Source organism: Salmo salar, chromosome ssa26 (genome assembly GCF_905237065.1).
Source record: "Salmo salar chromosome ssa26, Ssal_v3.1, whole genome shotgun sequence".
Taxonomy (NCBI): Eukaryota; Metazoa; Chordata; class Actinopteri; order Salmoniformes; family Salmonidae; genus Salmo; species Salmo salar.
In genome coordinates this window covers 52291239-52308679 of record NC_059467.1, presented here as the reverse complement: position 1 = coordinate 52308679, position 17441 = coordinate 52291239, and the positions used below count along the sequence as shown (strand labels likewise).

Genomic DNA, 17441 nt, shown 5'->3' with positions numbered 1-17441 from the left:
ACTGTTAAAGCCTCTAGCCAGTCCTCATAGTTCACTGTTAAAGCCTCTAGCCTCTAGCCAGTCCTCATAGTTCACTGTTAAAGCCTCTAGCCAGTCCTCATAGTTCACTGTTAAAGCCTCTAGCCTCTAGCCAGTCCTCATAGTTCACTGTTAAAGCCTCTAGCCAGTCCTCATAGTTCACTGTTAAAGCCTCTAGCCAGTCCTCATAGTTCACTGTTAAAGTCTCTAGCCAGTCCTCATAGTTCACTGTTAAAGCCTCTAGCCAGTCCTCATAGTTCACTGTTAAAGCCTCTAGCCAGTCCTCATAGTTCACTGTTAAAGCCTCTAGCCAGTCCTCATAGTTCACTGTTAAAGCCTCTAGCCAGTCCTCATAGTTCACTGTTAAAGTCTCTAGCCAGTCCTCATAGTTCACTGTTAAAGCCTCTAGCCAGTCCTCATAGTTCACTGTTAAAGCCTCTAGCCAGTCCTCATAGTTCACTGTTAAAGCCTCTAGCCAGTCCTCATAGTTCACTGTTAAAGCCTCTAGCCAGTCCTCATAGTTCACTGTTAAAGCCTCTAGCCAGTCCTCATAGTTCACTGTTAAAGCCTCTAGCCAGTCCTCATAGTTCACTGTTAAAGCCTCTAGCCAGTCCACATAGTTCACTGTTAAAGCCTCTAGCCAGTCCTCATAGTTCACTGTTAAAGCCTCTAGCCTCTAGCCAGTCCACATAGTTCACTGTTAAAGCCTCTAGCCAGTCCTCATAGTTCACTGTTAAAGCCTCTAGCCAGTCCTCATAGTTCACTGTTAAAGCCTCTAGCCAGTCCTCATAGTTCACTGTTAAAGCCTCTAGCCAGTCCTCATAGTTCACTGTTAAAGCCTCTAGCCAGTCCTCATAGTTCACTGTTAAAGCCTCTAGCCAGTCCTCATAGTTCACTGTTAAAGCCTCTGGCCAGTCCTCATAGTTCACTGTTAAAGCCTCTAGCCAGTCATTTTGACTTCAGTAATTGTATGTTGTCCATGTGTTTTTAGATGGCAGTGTGGCAGTATAGTTATGGATCATCAGGCCAAAGGCAGCTGTCTGTCCCTCGCCAGTGTTACCTATCCTGTGGTTCAGACTATACTGTAGTGATTATGACAGTCACAATGTGGACCCTAAGCTAGTGGAGTTAGATTTACTGTAATCAGCTAGTCCCCATCAATTTATGTGTCTCTGTCTGTGTGTGTGTGTCTGTGTCTCTGTGTGTGTGTGTGTGTGTCTGTGTGTCTGTGTCTCTGTGTGTGTGTGTGTGTGTCTGTGTCTCTGTGTGTGTGTGTGTCTGTGTCTCTGTGTGTGTCTGTGTCTCTGTGTGTGTCTGTGTCTGTGTGTGTGTGTGTCTGTGTCTCTGTGTGTGTGTCTGTGTCTCTGTGTGTGTGTGTGTGTCTGTGTCTCTGTGTGTGTGTGTGTCTGTGTCTCTGTGTGTGTCTGTGTCTCTGTGTGTGTGTGTCTGTGTCTCTGTGTGTGTGTGTCTGTGTCTCTGTGTGTGTGTGTCTGTGTCTCTGTGTGTGTGTGTCTGTCTCTGTGTGTGTGTGTCTGTGTCTCTGTGTGTGTGTGTGTCTGTGTCTCTGTGTGTGTGTGTGTCTGTGTCTCTGTGTGTGTGTGTGTGTCTGTGTCTCTGTGTGTGTGTGTGTGTCTGTGTGTCTGTGTCTCTCTGTGTGTGTGTGTATCTCTGTGTGTGTCTCTCTGTGTGTGTCTGTGTCTCTGTGTGTGTCTCTGTGTGTGTCTGTGTCTCTGTGTGTGTCTGTGTGTCTGTGTCTCTCTGTGTGTGTGTGTATCTCTGTGTGTATCTCTGTGTGTGTGTGTGTGTATCTCTGTGTGTATCTCTGTGTGTGTGTGTATCTCTGTGTGTGTGCATGCGCAGCAAAACCGTGTGAATTGTCACATTATTTACCCAGTTGATCTCATCAGCTAATCGTCATGGTAGGATGACCTGCAGGCCGTACACCAGCATGTTGTCATGGTAGGATGACCTGCAGGCCGTACACCAGCATGTTGTCATGGTAGGGTGACCTGCAGGCCGTACACCAGCATGTTGTCATGGTAGGGTGACCTGCAGGCCGTACACCAGCATGTTGTCATGGTAGGGTGACCTGCAGGCCGTACACCAGCATGTTGTCATGGTAGGATGACCTGCAGGCCGTACACCAGCATGTTGTCATGGTAGGATGACCTGCAGGCCGTACACCAGCATGTTGTCATGGTAGGGTGACCTGCAGGCCGTACACCAGCATGTTGTCATGGTAGGGTGACCTGCAGGGCCGTACACCAGCATGTTGTCATGGTAGGATGACCTGCAGGCCGTACACCAGCATGTTGTCATGGTAGGATGACCTGCAGGCCGTACACCAGCATGTTGTCATGGTAGGGTGACCTGCAGGCCGTACACCAGCATGTTGTCATGGTAGGTAGGGTGACCTGCAGGCCGTACACCAGCATGTTGTCATGGTAGGTAGGGTGACCTGCAGGCCGTACACCAGCATGTTGTCATGGTAGGTAGGATGACCTGCAGGCCGTACACCAGCATGTTGTCATGGTAGGTAGGATGACCTGCAGGCCGTACACCAGCATGTTGTCATGGTAGGTAGGATGACCTGCAGGCCGTACACCAGCATGTTGTCATGGTAGGTAGGATGACCTGCAGGCCGTACACCAGCATGTTGTCATGGTAGGTAGGATGACCTGCAGGCCGTACACCAGCATGTTGTCATGGTAGGATGACCTGCAGGCCGTACACCAGCATGTTGTCATGGTTTCTCTAGGACTTTATGTATGCCTGTTTTGTTGCTGTAGAGGGCTGATTGGGTGAATGTGCTTCCATGCGCTCTTTGTGCAGATAAATGAACAGCTTTATTCAGCCGATGTTTGTTCTGCAAATTTAGAGAACGTGTCCGTACTGAAGCAGCAGCCTGTTTGGAAGCAGCTAGTGAAGCAGCAGCCTGTTTGGAAGCAGCTAGTGAAGCAGCAGCCTGTTTGGAAGCAGCTAGTGAAGCAGCAGCCTGTTTGGAAGCAGCTAGTGAAGCAGCAGCCTGTTTGGAAGCAGCTAGTGAAGCAGCAGCCTGTTTGGAAGCAGCTAGTGAAGCAGCAGCCTGTTTGGAAGCAGCTAGTGAAGCAGCAGCCTGTTTGGAAGCAGCTAGTGAAGCAGCAGCCTGTTTGGAAGCAGCTAGTGAAGCAGCAGCCTGTTTGGAAGCAGCTAGTGAAGCAGCAGCCTGTTTGGAAGCAGCTAGTGAAGCAGCAGCCTGTTTAGAAGCAGCTAGTGAAGCAGCAGCCTGTTTAGAAGCAGCTAGTGAAGCAGCAGCCTGTTTAGAAGCAGCTAGTGAAGCAGCAGCCTGTTTGGAAGCAGCTAGTGAAGCAGCAGCCTGTTTGGAAGCAGCTAGTGAAGCAGCAGCCTGTTTAGAAGCAGCTAGTGAAGCAGCAGCCTGTTTGGAAGCAGCTAGTGAAGCAGCAGCCTGTTTGGAAGCAGCTAGTGAAGCAGCAGCCTGTTTGGAAGCAGCTAGTGAAGCAGCAGCCTGTTTGGAAGCAGCTAGTGAAGCAGCAGCCTGTTTGGAAGCAGCTAGTGAAGCAGCAGCGTGTTTGGAAGCAGCTAGTGAAGCAGCAGCCTGTTTGGAAGCAGCTAGTGAAGCAGCAGCCTGTTTGGAAGCAGCTAGTGAAGCAGCAGCGTAGTAAATCAACATGTTTCCTTTCTCCTAAATACTTGTCTCTTTTTTTTGCGTCTCCATTGTGCATCTACGTTCTGTTGCTGCTGTTCTCTGTCCTCTAGCCTGTCTGTCCTCTAGCCTGTCTGTCTGTCCGCCTGCCTGTCTGTCTGTCCGCCTGCCTGGGGTTGTGGGTCTGTCTGCCTCCTTGATTTCTCATTTGGTGTTAACCGTTTTCTCGGTGTCTGAAATATATGGTACCCTATTCCCTATATAGTGGTACTACTATAGAACAGAGCCCTATTCCCTATATAGTGGTACTACTATAGACCAGAGCCCTATTCCCTATATAGTGGTACTACTATAGAACAGAGCCCTATTCCCTATATAGTTGTACTACTATAGACCAGAGCCCTATTCCCTATATAGTGGTACTACTATAGACCAGAGCCCTATTCCCTATATAGTGGTACTACTATAGACCAGAGCCCTATTCCCTATATAGTGGTACTACTATAGACCAGAGCCCTATTCCCTATATAGTGGTACTACTATAGACCAGAGCCCTATTCCCTATATAGTGGCACTACTATAGACCAGAGCCCTATTCCCTATATAGTGGCACTACTATAGACCAGAGCCCTATTCCCTATATAGTGGTACTACTATAGACCAGAGCCCTATTCCCTATATAGTGGTACTACTATAGACCAGAGCCCTATTCCCTATATAGTGGTACTACTATAGAACAGAGCCCTATTCCCTATATAGTGGTACTACTATAGACCAGAGCCCTATTCCCTATATAGTGGTACTACTATAGACCAGAGCCCTATTCTCTATATAGTGGTACTACTATAGACCAGAGCCCTATTCCCTATATAGTGGCACTACTATAGACCAGAGCCCTATTCCCTATATAGTGGTACTACTATAGACCAGAGCCCTATTCCCTATATAGTGGTACTACTATAGACCAGAGCCCTATTCCCTATATAGTTGTACTACTATAGACCAGAGCCCTATTCCCTATATAGTGGTACTACTATAGACCAGAGCCCTATTCCCTATATAGTGGCACTACTATAGACCAGAGCCCTATTCCCTAAATAGTGGTACTACTATAGACCAGGGCCCTATTCCCTATATAGTGCACTACTATAGACCAGAGCCCTATTCCCTATATAGTGCACTACTATAGACCAGAGCCCTATGGCACCCTGTTCCCTATATAGTGCCCCGATCAGAAGTAGTGCACTATATAGGTAATAGGGTACCATCTGATAAGCAGCCGTGATGAAACCATGGTTGTTACCCCTGTCCTCTCTCTCCCTGTCCTGTCCTGTCCTGGCTGTGCCACTAGGGGGCGATCATTCCTCAGTCACCACATGTCTGCCTTGGGAATCAGTAGGAGGTCACGGCTCTTTAACAAGGCTGGTTCCATCTCTGAGGAACCTGCTCCTTCTGCCTCTCCAGCAGCAAGCAGGTCTGACTACACCTCCATCACTCTCTCTCTCTCTGTCTCTCTCTCTCTCTCTCTCTGGATCTCTCTCTCTCTCTCTCTCTCTGGATCTCTCTCTCTCTCTCTCTCTCTGGATCTCTCTCTCTCTCTCTCTCTGGATCTCTCTCTCTCTCTCTCTCTGGATCTCTCTCTCTCTCTCTCTCTGGATCTCTCTCTCTCTCTCTCTCTGGATCTCTCTCTCTCTCTCTCTCTGGATCTCTCTCTCTCTCTCTCTCTGGATCTCTCTCTCTCTCTCTCTCTCTCTCTCTCTCTCTCTCTCTCTCTCTCTCTGGATCTCTCTCTCTCTCTCTCTGGATCTCTCTCTCTCTCTCTCTGGATCTCTCTCTCTCTCTCTCTGGATCTCTCTCTCTCTGGATCTCTCTCTCTGGATCTCTCTCTCTGGATCTCTCTCTCTGGATCTCTCTCTCTGGATCTCTCTCTCTCTGGATCTCTCTCTCTCTGGATCTCTCTCTCTCTGGATCTCTCTCTCTCTCTCTCTCTCTGGATCTCTCTCTCTCTCTCTCTCTCTCTCTGGATCTCTCTCTCTCTGGATCTCTCTCTCTCTCTCTCTCTGGATCTCTCTCTCTCTCTCTCTCTCTGGATCTCTCTCTCTCTCTCTCTCTCTCTCTGGATCTCTCTCTCTCTCTCTCTCTCTGGATCTCCTCTCTCTCTCTCTCTCTCTGGATCTCTCTCTCTCTCTCTCTCTCTGGATTCTCTCTCTCTCTCTCTCTGGATCTCTCTCTCTCTCTCTCTCTCTGGATCTCTCTCTCTCTCTCTCTGGATCTCTCTCTCTCTGGATCTCTCTCTGGATCTCTCTCTCTCTCTCTCTCTCTGGATCTCTCTCTCTCTGGATCTCTCTCTGGATCTCTCTCTCTCTGGATCTCTCTGGATCTCTCTCTCTCTCTCTCTCTGGATCTCTCTCTCTCTCTCTCTCTCTCTCTGGATCTCTCTCTCTCTCTCTCTCTCTGGATCTCTCTCTCTCTCTCTCTCTGGATCTCTCTCTCTCTCTCTCTGTGGATCTCTCTCTCTCTCTCTCTCTGGATCTCTCTCTCTCTCTCTCTCTGGATCTCTCTCTCTCTCTCTCTCTGGATCTCTCTCTCTCTCTCTCTCTCTGGATATCTCTCTCTCTCTCTCTCTCTGGATCTCTCTCTCTCTCTCTCTCTGGATCTCTCTCTCTCTGGATCTCTCTCTCTCTGGATCTCTCTCTCTCTGGATCTCTCTCTCTCTGGATCTCTCTCTCTCTGGATCTCTCTCTCTCTGTGTCTCTCTCTCTCTGTGTCTCTCTCTCTCTGTGTCTCTCTCTCTCTGTGTCTCTCTCTCTCTGTGTCTCTCTGTGTCTCTCTGTGTGTCTCTCTCTCTCTGTGTCTCTCTCTGTGTCTCTCTGTGTGTCTCTCTCTCTCTGTGTGTCTCTCTCTCTCTCTGTGTGTCTCTCTCTCTCTCTCTGGATCTCTCTCTCATTCACTCACTCATGTTTCTACTGTGGTAAAGTCCGTTAAAGCTTTCTGAGAACAGAGGACAACAGAGGTCTGACTAATTAAAGTGGCAGTGAAAGGAGAGGATTAGTCTTAACACACTGAAGAGTGCTTGTACCCTGCTCTCCTGGATTGACTCCCAAATGGCACCCTTTTCCCTTTGGGCTCTGGTCTAAAGTAGTGCACTACATAGGGTGCCATTTGGGACGTAAACCCTGCTCTGTGCTTTAACACAGCTGAGCAGGTCTGGAGAAAAACACTTAGTCCATCATTTCTCTTAGATGATGTCAGCCTGGACAGGATGTTTTCAGTAGAGGACAGGTTCAATAATGTTGTCTGGTGATGTCAGCCTGGACAGGAGGTTTTCAGTAGAGGACAGGTACTATAGAGGTACAGTAGAGACATACTAGTCCAGTCACTAGCTAGCTAAACCAATGTCTCCAGATACTGGTCCAGTCACTAGCTAGCTAAACCAATGTCTCCAGATACTGGTCCAGTCACTAGCTAGCTAAACCAATGTCTCCAGATACTAGTCCAGTCACTAGCTAGCTAAACCAATGTCTCCAGATACTGGTCCAGTCACTAGCTAGCTAAACCAATGTCTCCAGATACTGGTCCAGTCACTAGCTAGCTAAACCAATGTCTCCAGATACTGGTCCAGTCACTAGCTAGCTAAACCAATGTCTCCAGATACTAGTCCAGTCACTAGCTAGCTAAACCAATGTCTCCAGATACTGGTCCAGTCACTAGCTAGCTAAACCAATGTCCCCAGACAGATACTAGTCCAGTCACTAGCTAGCTAAACCAATGTCCCCAGACAGATACTAGTCCAGTCACTAGCTAGCTAAACCAATGTCTCCAGACAGATACTAGTCCAGTCACTAGCTAGCTAAACCAATGTCTCCAGATACTAGTCCAGTCACTAGCTAGCTAAACCAATGTCTCCAGATACTAGTCCAGTCACTAGCTAGCTAAACCAATGTCTCCAGACAGATACTAGTCCAGTCACTAGCTAGCTAAACCAATGTCTCCAGATACTAGTCCAGTCACTAGCTAGCTAAACCAATGTCTCCAGACAGATACTAGTCCAGTCACTAGCTAGCTAAACCAATGTCTCCAGATACTAGTCCAGTCACTAGCTAGCTAAACCAATGTCTCCAGACAGATACTAGTCCAGTCACTAGCTAGCTAAACCAATGTCCCCAGACAGATACTAGTCCAGTCACTAGCTAGCTAAACCAATGTCCCCAGACAGATACTAGTCCAGTCACTAGCTAGCTAAACCAATGTCTCCAGACAGATACTAGTCCAGTCACTAGCTAGCTAAACCAATGTCTCCAGACAGATACTAGTCCAGTCACTAGCTAGCTAAACCAATGTCTCCAGATACTGGTCCAGTCACTAGCTAGCTAAACCAATGTCTCCAGATACTGGTCCAGTCACTAGCTAGCTAAACCAATGTCTCCAGATACTGGTCCAGTCACTAGCTAGCTAAACCAATGTCTCCAGATACTGGTCCAGTCACTAGCTAGCTAAACCAATGTCTCCAGATACTGGTCCAGTCACTAGCTAGCTAAACCAATGTCTCCAGATACTGGTTCAGCCACTAGCTAGCTAAACCAATGTCACTAGCTAGCTAAACCAATGTCTCCAGATACTGGTCCAGTCACTAGCTAGCTAAACCAATGTCTCCAGATACTGGTCCAGTCACTAGCTAGCTAAACCAATGTCTCCAGATACTAGTCCAGTCACTAGCTAGCTAAACCAATATAGACAGATACTGGTCCAGTCACTAGCTAGCTAAACCAATGTCTCCAGATACTGGTCCAGTCACTAGCTAGCTAAACCAATGTCTCCAGACAGATACTAGTCCAGTCACTAGCTAGCTAAACCAATGTCTCCAGATACTGGTCCAGTCACTAGCTAGCTAAACCAATGTCTCCAGATACTAGTCCAGTCACTAGCTAGCTAAACCAATGTCTCCAGATACTAGTCCAGTCACTAGCTAGCTAAACCAATGTCCCCAGACAGATACTAGTCCAGTCACTAGCTAGCTAAACCAATGTCCCCAGACAGATACTAGTCCAGTCACTAGCTAGCTAAACCAATGTCTCCAGACAGATACTAGTCCAGTCACTAGCTAGCTAAACCAATGTCTCCAGACAGATACTAGTCCAGTCACTAGCTAGCTAAACCAATGTCTCCAGATACTGGTCCAGTCACTAGCTAGCTAAACCAATGTCTCCAGATACTGGTCCAGTCACTAGCTAGCTAAACCAATGTCTCCAGATACTGGTCCAGTCACTAGCTAGCTAAACCAATGTCTCCAGATACTGGTTCAGCCACTAGCTAGCTAAACCAATGTCACTAGCTAGCTAAACCAATGTCTCCAGATACTGGTCCAGTCACTAGCTAGCTAAACCAATGTCTCCAGATACTGGTCCAGTCACTAGCTAGCTAAACCAATGTCTCCAGATACTAGTCCAGTCACTAGCTAGCTAAACCAATATAGACAGATACTGGTCCAGTCACTAGCTAGCTAAACCAATGTCTCCAGATACTGGTCCAGTCACTAGCTAGCTAAACCAATGTCTCCAGCCAGATACTAGTCCAGTCACTAGCTAGCTAAACCAATGTCTCCAGATACTGGTCCAGTCACTAGCTAGCTAAACCAATGTCTCCAGATACTGGTCCAGTCACTAGCTAGCTAAACCAATGTCTCCAGATACTGGTCCAGTCACTAGCTAGCTAAACCAATGTCTCCAGATACTAGTCCAGTCACTAGCTAGCTAAACCAATGTCTCCAGATACTAGTCCAGTCACTAGCTAGCTAAACCAATGTCTCCAGATACTAGTCCAGTCACTAGCTAGCTAAACCAATGTCTCCAGATACTAGTCCAGTCACTAGCTAGCTAAACCAATGTCTCCAGATACTAGTCCAGTCACTAGCTAGCTAAACCAATGTCTCCAGATACTGGTCCAGTCACTAGCTAGCTAAACCAATGTCTCCAGATACTAGTCCAGTCACTAGCTAGCTAAACCAATGTCTCCAGATACTAGTCCAGTCACTAGCTAGCTAAACCAATGTCTCCAGATACTAGTCCAGTCACTAGCTAGCTAAACCAATGTCTCCAGATACTAGTCCAGTCACTAGCTAGCTAAACCAATGTCTCCAGATACTAGTCCAGTCACTAGCTAGCTAAGGACACCCTCCACTGTGACTGACATCATGTTGGAACGCTTACAGTAAACACACTGACAATCTAATGCCTGCTGGGAAAAAAGAAGTTACAACTATTCTGTCTAGTAGAAACGATGAGGCGCGCACACACACATACACTCGCACACACAAACACACTATTTCTCTCCCCCCCCCCCCCCCTTGTTTTGGAGCCCTGTCTCAGAGGAGTAACTGGAAACACTATTGTGTGGAGAAGCCCAAAGTGTGTGTTGTGTACTGCTACTGCCTTGGCAACCCTTGCTCCTCAACTCTCTCCCCTCTGTGTGTGTGTGTGTATGTGTGTGTGTGTGTTTTCCCCGTCGGTCCGTCCTCAGCTCGTCTCCTACTGACTTGGCTGGCCCTGAGAAGCAGCAGCAGCCCCAGACGGTCCCGGAGCAACGAGGGAACAAGACGGAGGGGAACACCTTCAGGTGAGTTCTGGTTACTGAACCTCCCAGAGACGGGGTTGTTTATCAGTGTCAGGGTGGGGGACGGGAGATTAAATACCTGCTGAGGGTCACTGTTATTATGGTGAAAGCAGGGTGGGGGGGGTTATATACCTGCTGAGGGTCACTGTTATTATGGTGAAAGCAGGGTGGGGGGGTTATATACCTGCTGAGGGTCACTGTTATTATGGTGAAAGCAGGGTGGGGGTTATATACCTGCTGAGGGTCACTGTTATTATGGTGAAAGCAGGGTGGGGGGGTTATATACCTGCTGAGGGTCACTGTTATTATGGTGAAAGCAGGGTGGGGGGGGTTATATACCTGCTGAGGGTCACTGTTATTATGGTGAAAGCAGGGTGGGGGGTTATATACCTGCTGAGGGTCACTGTTATTATGGTGAAAGCAGGGTGGGGGGGGTTATATACCTGCTGAGGGTCACTGTTATTATGGTGAAAGCAGGGTGGGGGTTATATACCTGCTGAGGGTCACTGTTATTATGGTGAAAGCAGGGTGGGGGGGGTTATATACCTGCTGAGGGTCACTGTTATTATGGTGAAAGCAGGGTGGGGGGGTTATATACCTGCTGAGGGTCACTGTTATTATGGTGAAAGCAGGGTGGGGGGGTTATATACCTGCTGAGGGTCACTGTTATTATGGTGAAAGCAGGGTGGGGGGTTATATACCTGCTGAGGGTCACTGTTATTATGGTGAAAGCAGGGTGGGGGGGGTTATATACCTGCTGAGGGTCACTGTTATTATGGTGAAAGCAGGGTGGGGGGGGTTATATACCTGCTGAGGGTCACTGTTATTATGGTGAAAGCAGGGTGGGGGGGGTTATATACCTGCTGAGGGTCACTGTTATTATGGTGAAAGCAGGGTGGGGGGGGTTATATACCTGCTGAGGGTCACTGTTATTATGGTGAAAGCAGGGGGGGGGGTTATATACCTGCTGAGGGTCACTGTTATTATGGTGAAAGCAGGGTGGGGGGGGTTATATACCTGCTGAGGGTCACTGTTATTATGGTGAAAGCAGGGTGGGGGGGTTATATACCTGCTGAGGGTCACTGTTATTATGGTGAAAGCAGGGTGGGGGGGTTATATACCTGCTGAGGGTCACTGTTATTATGGTGAAAGCAGGGTGGGGTTATATACCATTGTTATTGATAACTGTCACCGGTGTTTGGGAGTATATTATTATTATTATCCTCCGTTGCTCACTGACATGAAAACATTTTAAGAGACGTCATCATTTTGTCTGCTAGATAATATAAATAGTATGTCTGATGGTCGTTGTCTGTCCTGTAACATTGACTCTACGTCATCTTGTACTGAATTTACAAGTCTTAACTTTCCTCTCTATTCATGTCAGCTTTGTCTCTGATTCTCTCTCGCATTCTGTATGTTTTTCTCCCTCTTTCCTCTTCTGTCTCTCTGTCTCTCTTTCTCTCTCTCTCCTGTCCTCCTCCTTCCCTCCTTCCCTCTCTTCCTCCTTCCCTCTCTCCTCTCCTCCTCCTTCCCCCTTCCCTCTCTCCTCTCCTTCCCTCTCTCCTCTCCTTCCCTCCTTCTCTCTCTCCCCTCCTTCTCTCCTCTCCTTCCCTCTCTCCCTCTCCCTCCTTCCCTCTCTCCTCTCCTTCCCTCTCTCCCTCCTTCCCTCCTTCCCTCCTTCCTCCTTCCCTCTCTCTCCCTCCCTCCCTCCCTCCCTCCTCCCTCCCTCCCTCCCTCCCTCCCTCTCTCCTCTTCCTCCTTCCCTCTCTCCTCTTCCTCCTTCCCTCTCTCCTCTCTTCCGCCTTCATAATGTCTGGCTGCAATCTCTTTCCTTGCTGCTGTGGTTGCCCAAAATTCCTCCCCTCCATCCCTCCCTCCACCCCTCCATCCCTCCCTCCCTCCGTCCATTCTTCCTCTCCTTGTGCAGCTCTGAGCAGGCCAGCCACAGTGCCGTTTGGTGAGTAGCCCTCTGCACGGCCAAAGAATGTGACTTTCTGTGAGGTGCCGTTCTGATTTTAAATCATTATGATAGTTAGTCATTTAAAGGAATGAGAGACGGAGAGAGAGAGAGAGCAGGAACGAGATGGAGGAAGAGAGGAGGGAAGGATGGAGGGAGGAAGAGGGGGAGGGAGGGATGAAGCATGGATGAGAAGGGAGGGAGGGAGGTGCCACGCTGTTCAGACTTCCTGACAACAACCAACAGATGGGCCCGTCAATTCAAATCCCCAATTAGAGACTTTTCTATTCAGGCCTTATGTAAGAGGGCTGTCACTGGTACGTTGGCTTTACAGCTAAAGAGGGTTTACCGTAGTCTGGTACGTTAGCTTTATAGCTAAAGAGGGTTTACCATAGTCTGGTACGTTAGCTTTATAGCTAAAGAGGGTTTACCGTAGTCTGGTACGTTAGCTTTATAGCTAAAGAGGGTTTACATAGCTTTATAGCTAAAGAGGGTTTACCGTAGTCTGGTACGTTAGCTTTATAGCTAAAGAGGGTTTACATAGCTTTATAGCTAAAGAGGGTTTACCGTAGTCTGGTACGTTAGCTTTATAGCTAAAGAGGGTTTACATAGCTTTATAGCTAAAGAGGGTTTACCGTAGTCTGGTACGTTAGCTTTATAGCTAAAGAGGGTTTACCGTAGTCTGGTACGTTAGCTTTATAGCTAAAGAGGGTTTACCGTATTCTGGTACGTTAGCTTTATAGCTAAAGAGGGTTTACCGTATTCTGTCACTGTGTACAGTATCTAGCATCACATTGAGGCTGAATTATGGTATAACATACAATATAAATGATTGTAACACCACATTCTGTTTGTAGAACCATATAGGGCAAAAGGTTTAATACACGGAGCAAGAGTGATTCTGGCAACGGGTGAAACAACATTGTAAAAATGCTTGCTACGCTGCTCCAATTTTCAGCTATTTTCTTTCCCTGTCCTTCCTCTGTCTCTGTTCAGTAGTTTAAACCCTCTCTTCTCTTTTAAAGCTGCACTATGTCACTTTCTGGCTTACGTGACCAAATTCACATAGCAATACGAGTTATAGATCTGTCATTCTCATTGAAAGTCAAAGAAGCGGCAGATCTGTTCTATTCGCGCTATTTATTTTCTTCCCGTTTTTCCGTCTTTTTACTTTCGGTTTTATACACCAGCTTCAAATAGTTGAAAATACAATATTTTTGGTTATTGAAAATATATTTCACAGCTGTTTTAGATGGTACAATGATTCTCTACACTAGACTTGCAACATAAACTGAAGTTAGGGGAACAATTAGAATTTTTGCAACTAGGAAATGGAGGAGTGATGTCTGTACGTTGCACATTTTATGAATTGGTTTCAATCGCTGCATGGAATTGTTTCTGATGATGCGGTGGTTTGGAACGCAATGATGACACAATGGTATGACCATCACATTCTGTTCCGATGTTCTAATTACCATGGAGACCAGGGTTACCATGCTCATAGTCTCATCCATCAGCCAGCTCTCTGTCTGTATGAGGAGCTTGGAGACCAGGGTTACCATGCTCATAGTCTCATCCATCAGCCAGCTCTCTGTCTGTATGAGGAGCTTGGAGACCAGGGTTACCATGCTCATAGTCTCATCCATCAGCCAGCTCTCTGTCTGTATGAGGAGCTTGGAGACCAGGGTTACCATGCTCATAGTCTCATCCATCAGCCAGCTCTCTGTCTGTATGAGGAGCTTGGAGACCAGGGTTACCATGCTCATAGTCTCATCCATCAGCCAGCTCTCTGTCTGTATGAGGAGCTAGGAGACCAGGGTTACCATGCTCATAGTCTCATCCATCAGCCAGCTCTCTGTCTGTATGAGGAGCTTGGAGACCAGGGTTACCATGCTCATAGTCTCATCCATCAGCCAGCTCTCTGTCTGTATGAGGAGCTTGGAGACCAGGGTTACCATGCTCATAGTCTCATCCATCAGCCAGCTCTCTGTCTGTATGAGGAGCTTGGAGACCAGGGTTACCATGCTCATAGTCTCATCCATCAGCCAGCTCTCTGTCTGTATGAGGAGCTTGGAGACCAGGGTTACCATGCTCATAGTCTCATCCATCAGCCAGCTCTCTGTCTGTATGAGGAGCTTGGAGACCAGGGTTACCATGCTCATAGTCTCATCCATCAGCCAGCTCTCTGTCTGTATGAGGAGCTTGGAGACCAGGGTTACCATGCTCATAGTCTCATCCATCAGCCAGCTCTCTGTCTGTATGAGGAGCTTGGAGACCAGGGTTACCATGCTCATAGTCTCATCCATCAGCCAGCTCTCTGTCTGTATGAGGAGCTTGGAGACCAGGGTTACCATGCTCATAGTCTCATCCATCAGCCAGCTCTCTGTCTGTATGAGGAGCTTGGAGGCCAGGGTTACCATGCTCATAGTCTCATCCATCAGCCAGCTCTCTGTCTGTATGAGGAGCTTGGAGACCAGGGTTACCATGCTCATAGTCTCATCCATCAGCCAGCTCTCTGTCTGTATGAGGAGCTTGGAGACCAGGGTTACCATGCTCATAGTCTCATCCATCAGCCAGCTCTCTGTCTGTATGAGGAGCTTGGAGACCAGGGTTACCATGCTCATAGTCTCATCCATCAGCCAGCTCTCTGTCTGTATGAGGAGCTTGGAGACCAGGGTTACCATGCTCATAATCTCATCCATCAGCCAGCTCTCTGTCTGTATGAGGAGCTTGGAGACCAGGGTTTCCATGCTCATAGTCTCATCCATCAGCCAGCTCTCTGTCTGTATGAGGAGCTTGGAGACCAGGGTTACCATGCTCATAGTCTCATCCATCAGCCAGCTCTCTGTCTGTATGAGGAGCTTGGAGACCAGGGTTACCATGCTCATAGTCTCATCCATCAGCCAGCTCTCTGTCTGTATGAGGAGCTTGGAGACCAGGGTTACCATGCTCATAGTCTCATCCATCAGCCAGCTCTCTGTCTGTATGAGGAGCTTGGAGACCAGGGTTACCATGCTCATAGTCTCATCCATCAGCCAGCTCTCTGTCTGTATGAGGAGCTTGGAGACCAGGGTTACCATGCTCATAGTCTCATCCATCAGCCAGCTCTCTGTCTGTATGAGGAGCTTGGAGGCCAGGGTTATCATGCCCATCTATTTGGATGTTCAACCATTGTTTACCATATATTAAACATTACTAAGTGCTGGATTATACTCTAGTATGGACGGTCTAGATATATGTCCTACTGAATAAGTATTGTCCTTAACTGCAGTATAGTGTTGTTACTGTTTATGTTATTATGGACATTGGTGTTGGCGTGACCTTTCCCCTCCTGTGGTGTCATCAGACCGAGTCGGAGTGATGTGACACTTCCTCGTGTTGAGTTGGTATCTCTCTCTCTCCTGTATCCTACCACTTCCTCGTGTTGAGTTGGTATCTCTCTCTCTCCTGTATCCTACCACTTCCTCGTGTTGAGTTGGTATCTCTCTCTCTCCTGTATCCTACCACGGCCTCGTGTTGTTGGTATCTCTCTCTCTCCTGTATCCTACCACGGCCTCGTGTTGTTGGTATCTCTCTCTCTCCTGTATCCTACCACGGCCTCGTGTTGTTGGTATCTCTCTCTCTCCTGTATCCTACCACGGCCTCGTGTTGTTGGTATCTCTCTCTCTCCTTATCCTACCACGGCCTCGTGTTGTTGGTATCTCTCTCTCTCCTTATCCTACCACGGCCTCGTGTTGTTGGTATCTCTCTCTCTCCTTATCCTACCACGGCCTCGTGTTGTTGGTATCTCTCTCTCCTGTATCCTACCACGGCCTCGTGTTGTTGGTATCTCTCTCTCTCCTGTATCCTACCACTTCCTCGTGTTGAGTTGGAATATATCTCTCTCCTACACTACAGTATGATTAATTAGCAGCCATTTTGTTAATGAAACGGTAGTGTGTTGGTTGATATGTACTGTAGAGGTATAAACTAATGTTTTCTCCCCAGCCCAGAGGACTGTAATGTTAATATGGACAAGCCCGTCCTCAGGAAGTTTCAGTAAGTACGGTTATGGAACGTTATGTTGCATGATGGGAGGTGGCCGACCTGCTTTGGAGCCTGCTGCTTTCTGGGAGCTGGGGGTCATGGCTGTGTCCCAAATGGTGCCCTATTCCCTATATAGTGGTACTACTATAGACCAGAGCCCTATTCCCTATATAGTGGTACTACTATAGACCAGAGCCCTATTCCCTATATAGTGGTACTACTATAGACCAGAGCCCTATTCCCTATATAGTGGTACTACTATAGACCAGAGCCCTATTCCCTATATAGTGGTACTACTATAGACCAGAGCCCTATTCCCTATATAGTGGTACTACTATAGACCAGAGCCCTATTCCCTATATAGTGGTACTACTATAGACCAGAGCCCTATTCCCTATATAGTGGTACTACTATAGACCAGAGCCCTATTCCCTATATGGTGGCACTACTATAGACCAGAGCCCTATTCCCTATATGGTGGCACTACTATAGACCAGAGCCCTATTCCCTATATAGTGGTACTACTATAGACCAGAGCCCTATTCCCTATATAGTGCACTACTTTAGACCAGCGCCAATAGGGTTCTAATGGTCAAAAGTAGTGGACTATGTATTGAATAGGGTGCCAATTGGGACGTAGCCTGGGTGTTATGGTGTGTTGGCGTCCATTTTGAAATGGTGTGTTGATATTAACGGTGTGGTCTGCGGTTTATGATTTAAAGTTGGGTTCAACCAATCAATTTAACAGGGTTTTATCATGACAGGTTCAACAGACAGATGGAGCAGAACTGAAGGTGTAAGATTCATCACATGACAACAGATTAAAGGGAAACGGCGGGTAGCCTAGTGGTTAGAGTGGAGGGGCGGCAGGTAGACTAGTGGTTAGAGTGGAGGGGCGGCAGGGTAGACTAGTGGTTAGAGTGGAGGGGCGGCAGGTAGCCTAGTGGTTAGAGTGGAGGGGCGGCAGGGTAGCCTAGTGGTTAGAGTGGAGGGGCGGCGGGTAGCCTAGTGGTTAGAGTGGAGGGGTGGCGGGTAGCCTAGTGGTTAGAGTGGAGGGGCGGCGGGTAGCCTAGTGGTTAGAGTGGAGGGGCGGCGGGTAGCCTAGTGGTTAGAGTGGAGGGGCGGCGGGTAGCCTAGTGGTTAGGGTGGAGGGGCGGCGGGTAGCCTAGTGGTTAGAGTGGAGGG

At 47.9% G+C, this 17441-nt stretch overlaps 1 protein-coding gene across 7 annotated transcripts in view; it reads left to right on the top strand.

Annotated features, from left to right (window-relative positions):
• Positions 1-17441, top strand: part of LOC106588129 (FH1/FH2 domain-containing protein 1-like) — a 141488-nt gene that overhangs the window by 88977 nt on the left and 35070 nt on the right. For 2 of the 7 annotated variants that reach the window (XM_045708614.1, XM_045708621.1), the window contains 4 exons: positions 5013-5135; positions 10178-10273; positions 12201-12230; positions 16218-16268. In XM_045708614.1, the coding sequence (XP_045564570.1) occupies positions 5013-5135; positions 10178-10273; positions 12201-12230; positions 16218-16268 (300 nt within the window). The remainder of the gene's footprint in view (positions 1-5012; positions 5136-10177; positions 10274-12200; positions 12231-16217; positions 16269-17441) is intronic. The other 5 variants (XM_045708616.1, XM_045708618.1, XM_045708617.1 and 2 more) reach the window with 5 other exon arrangements.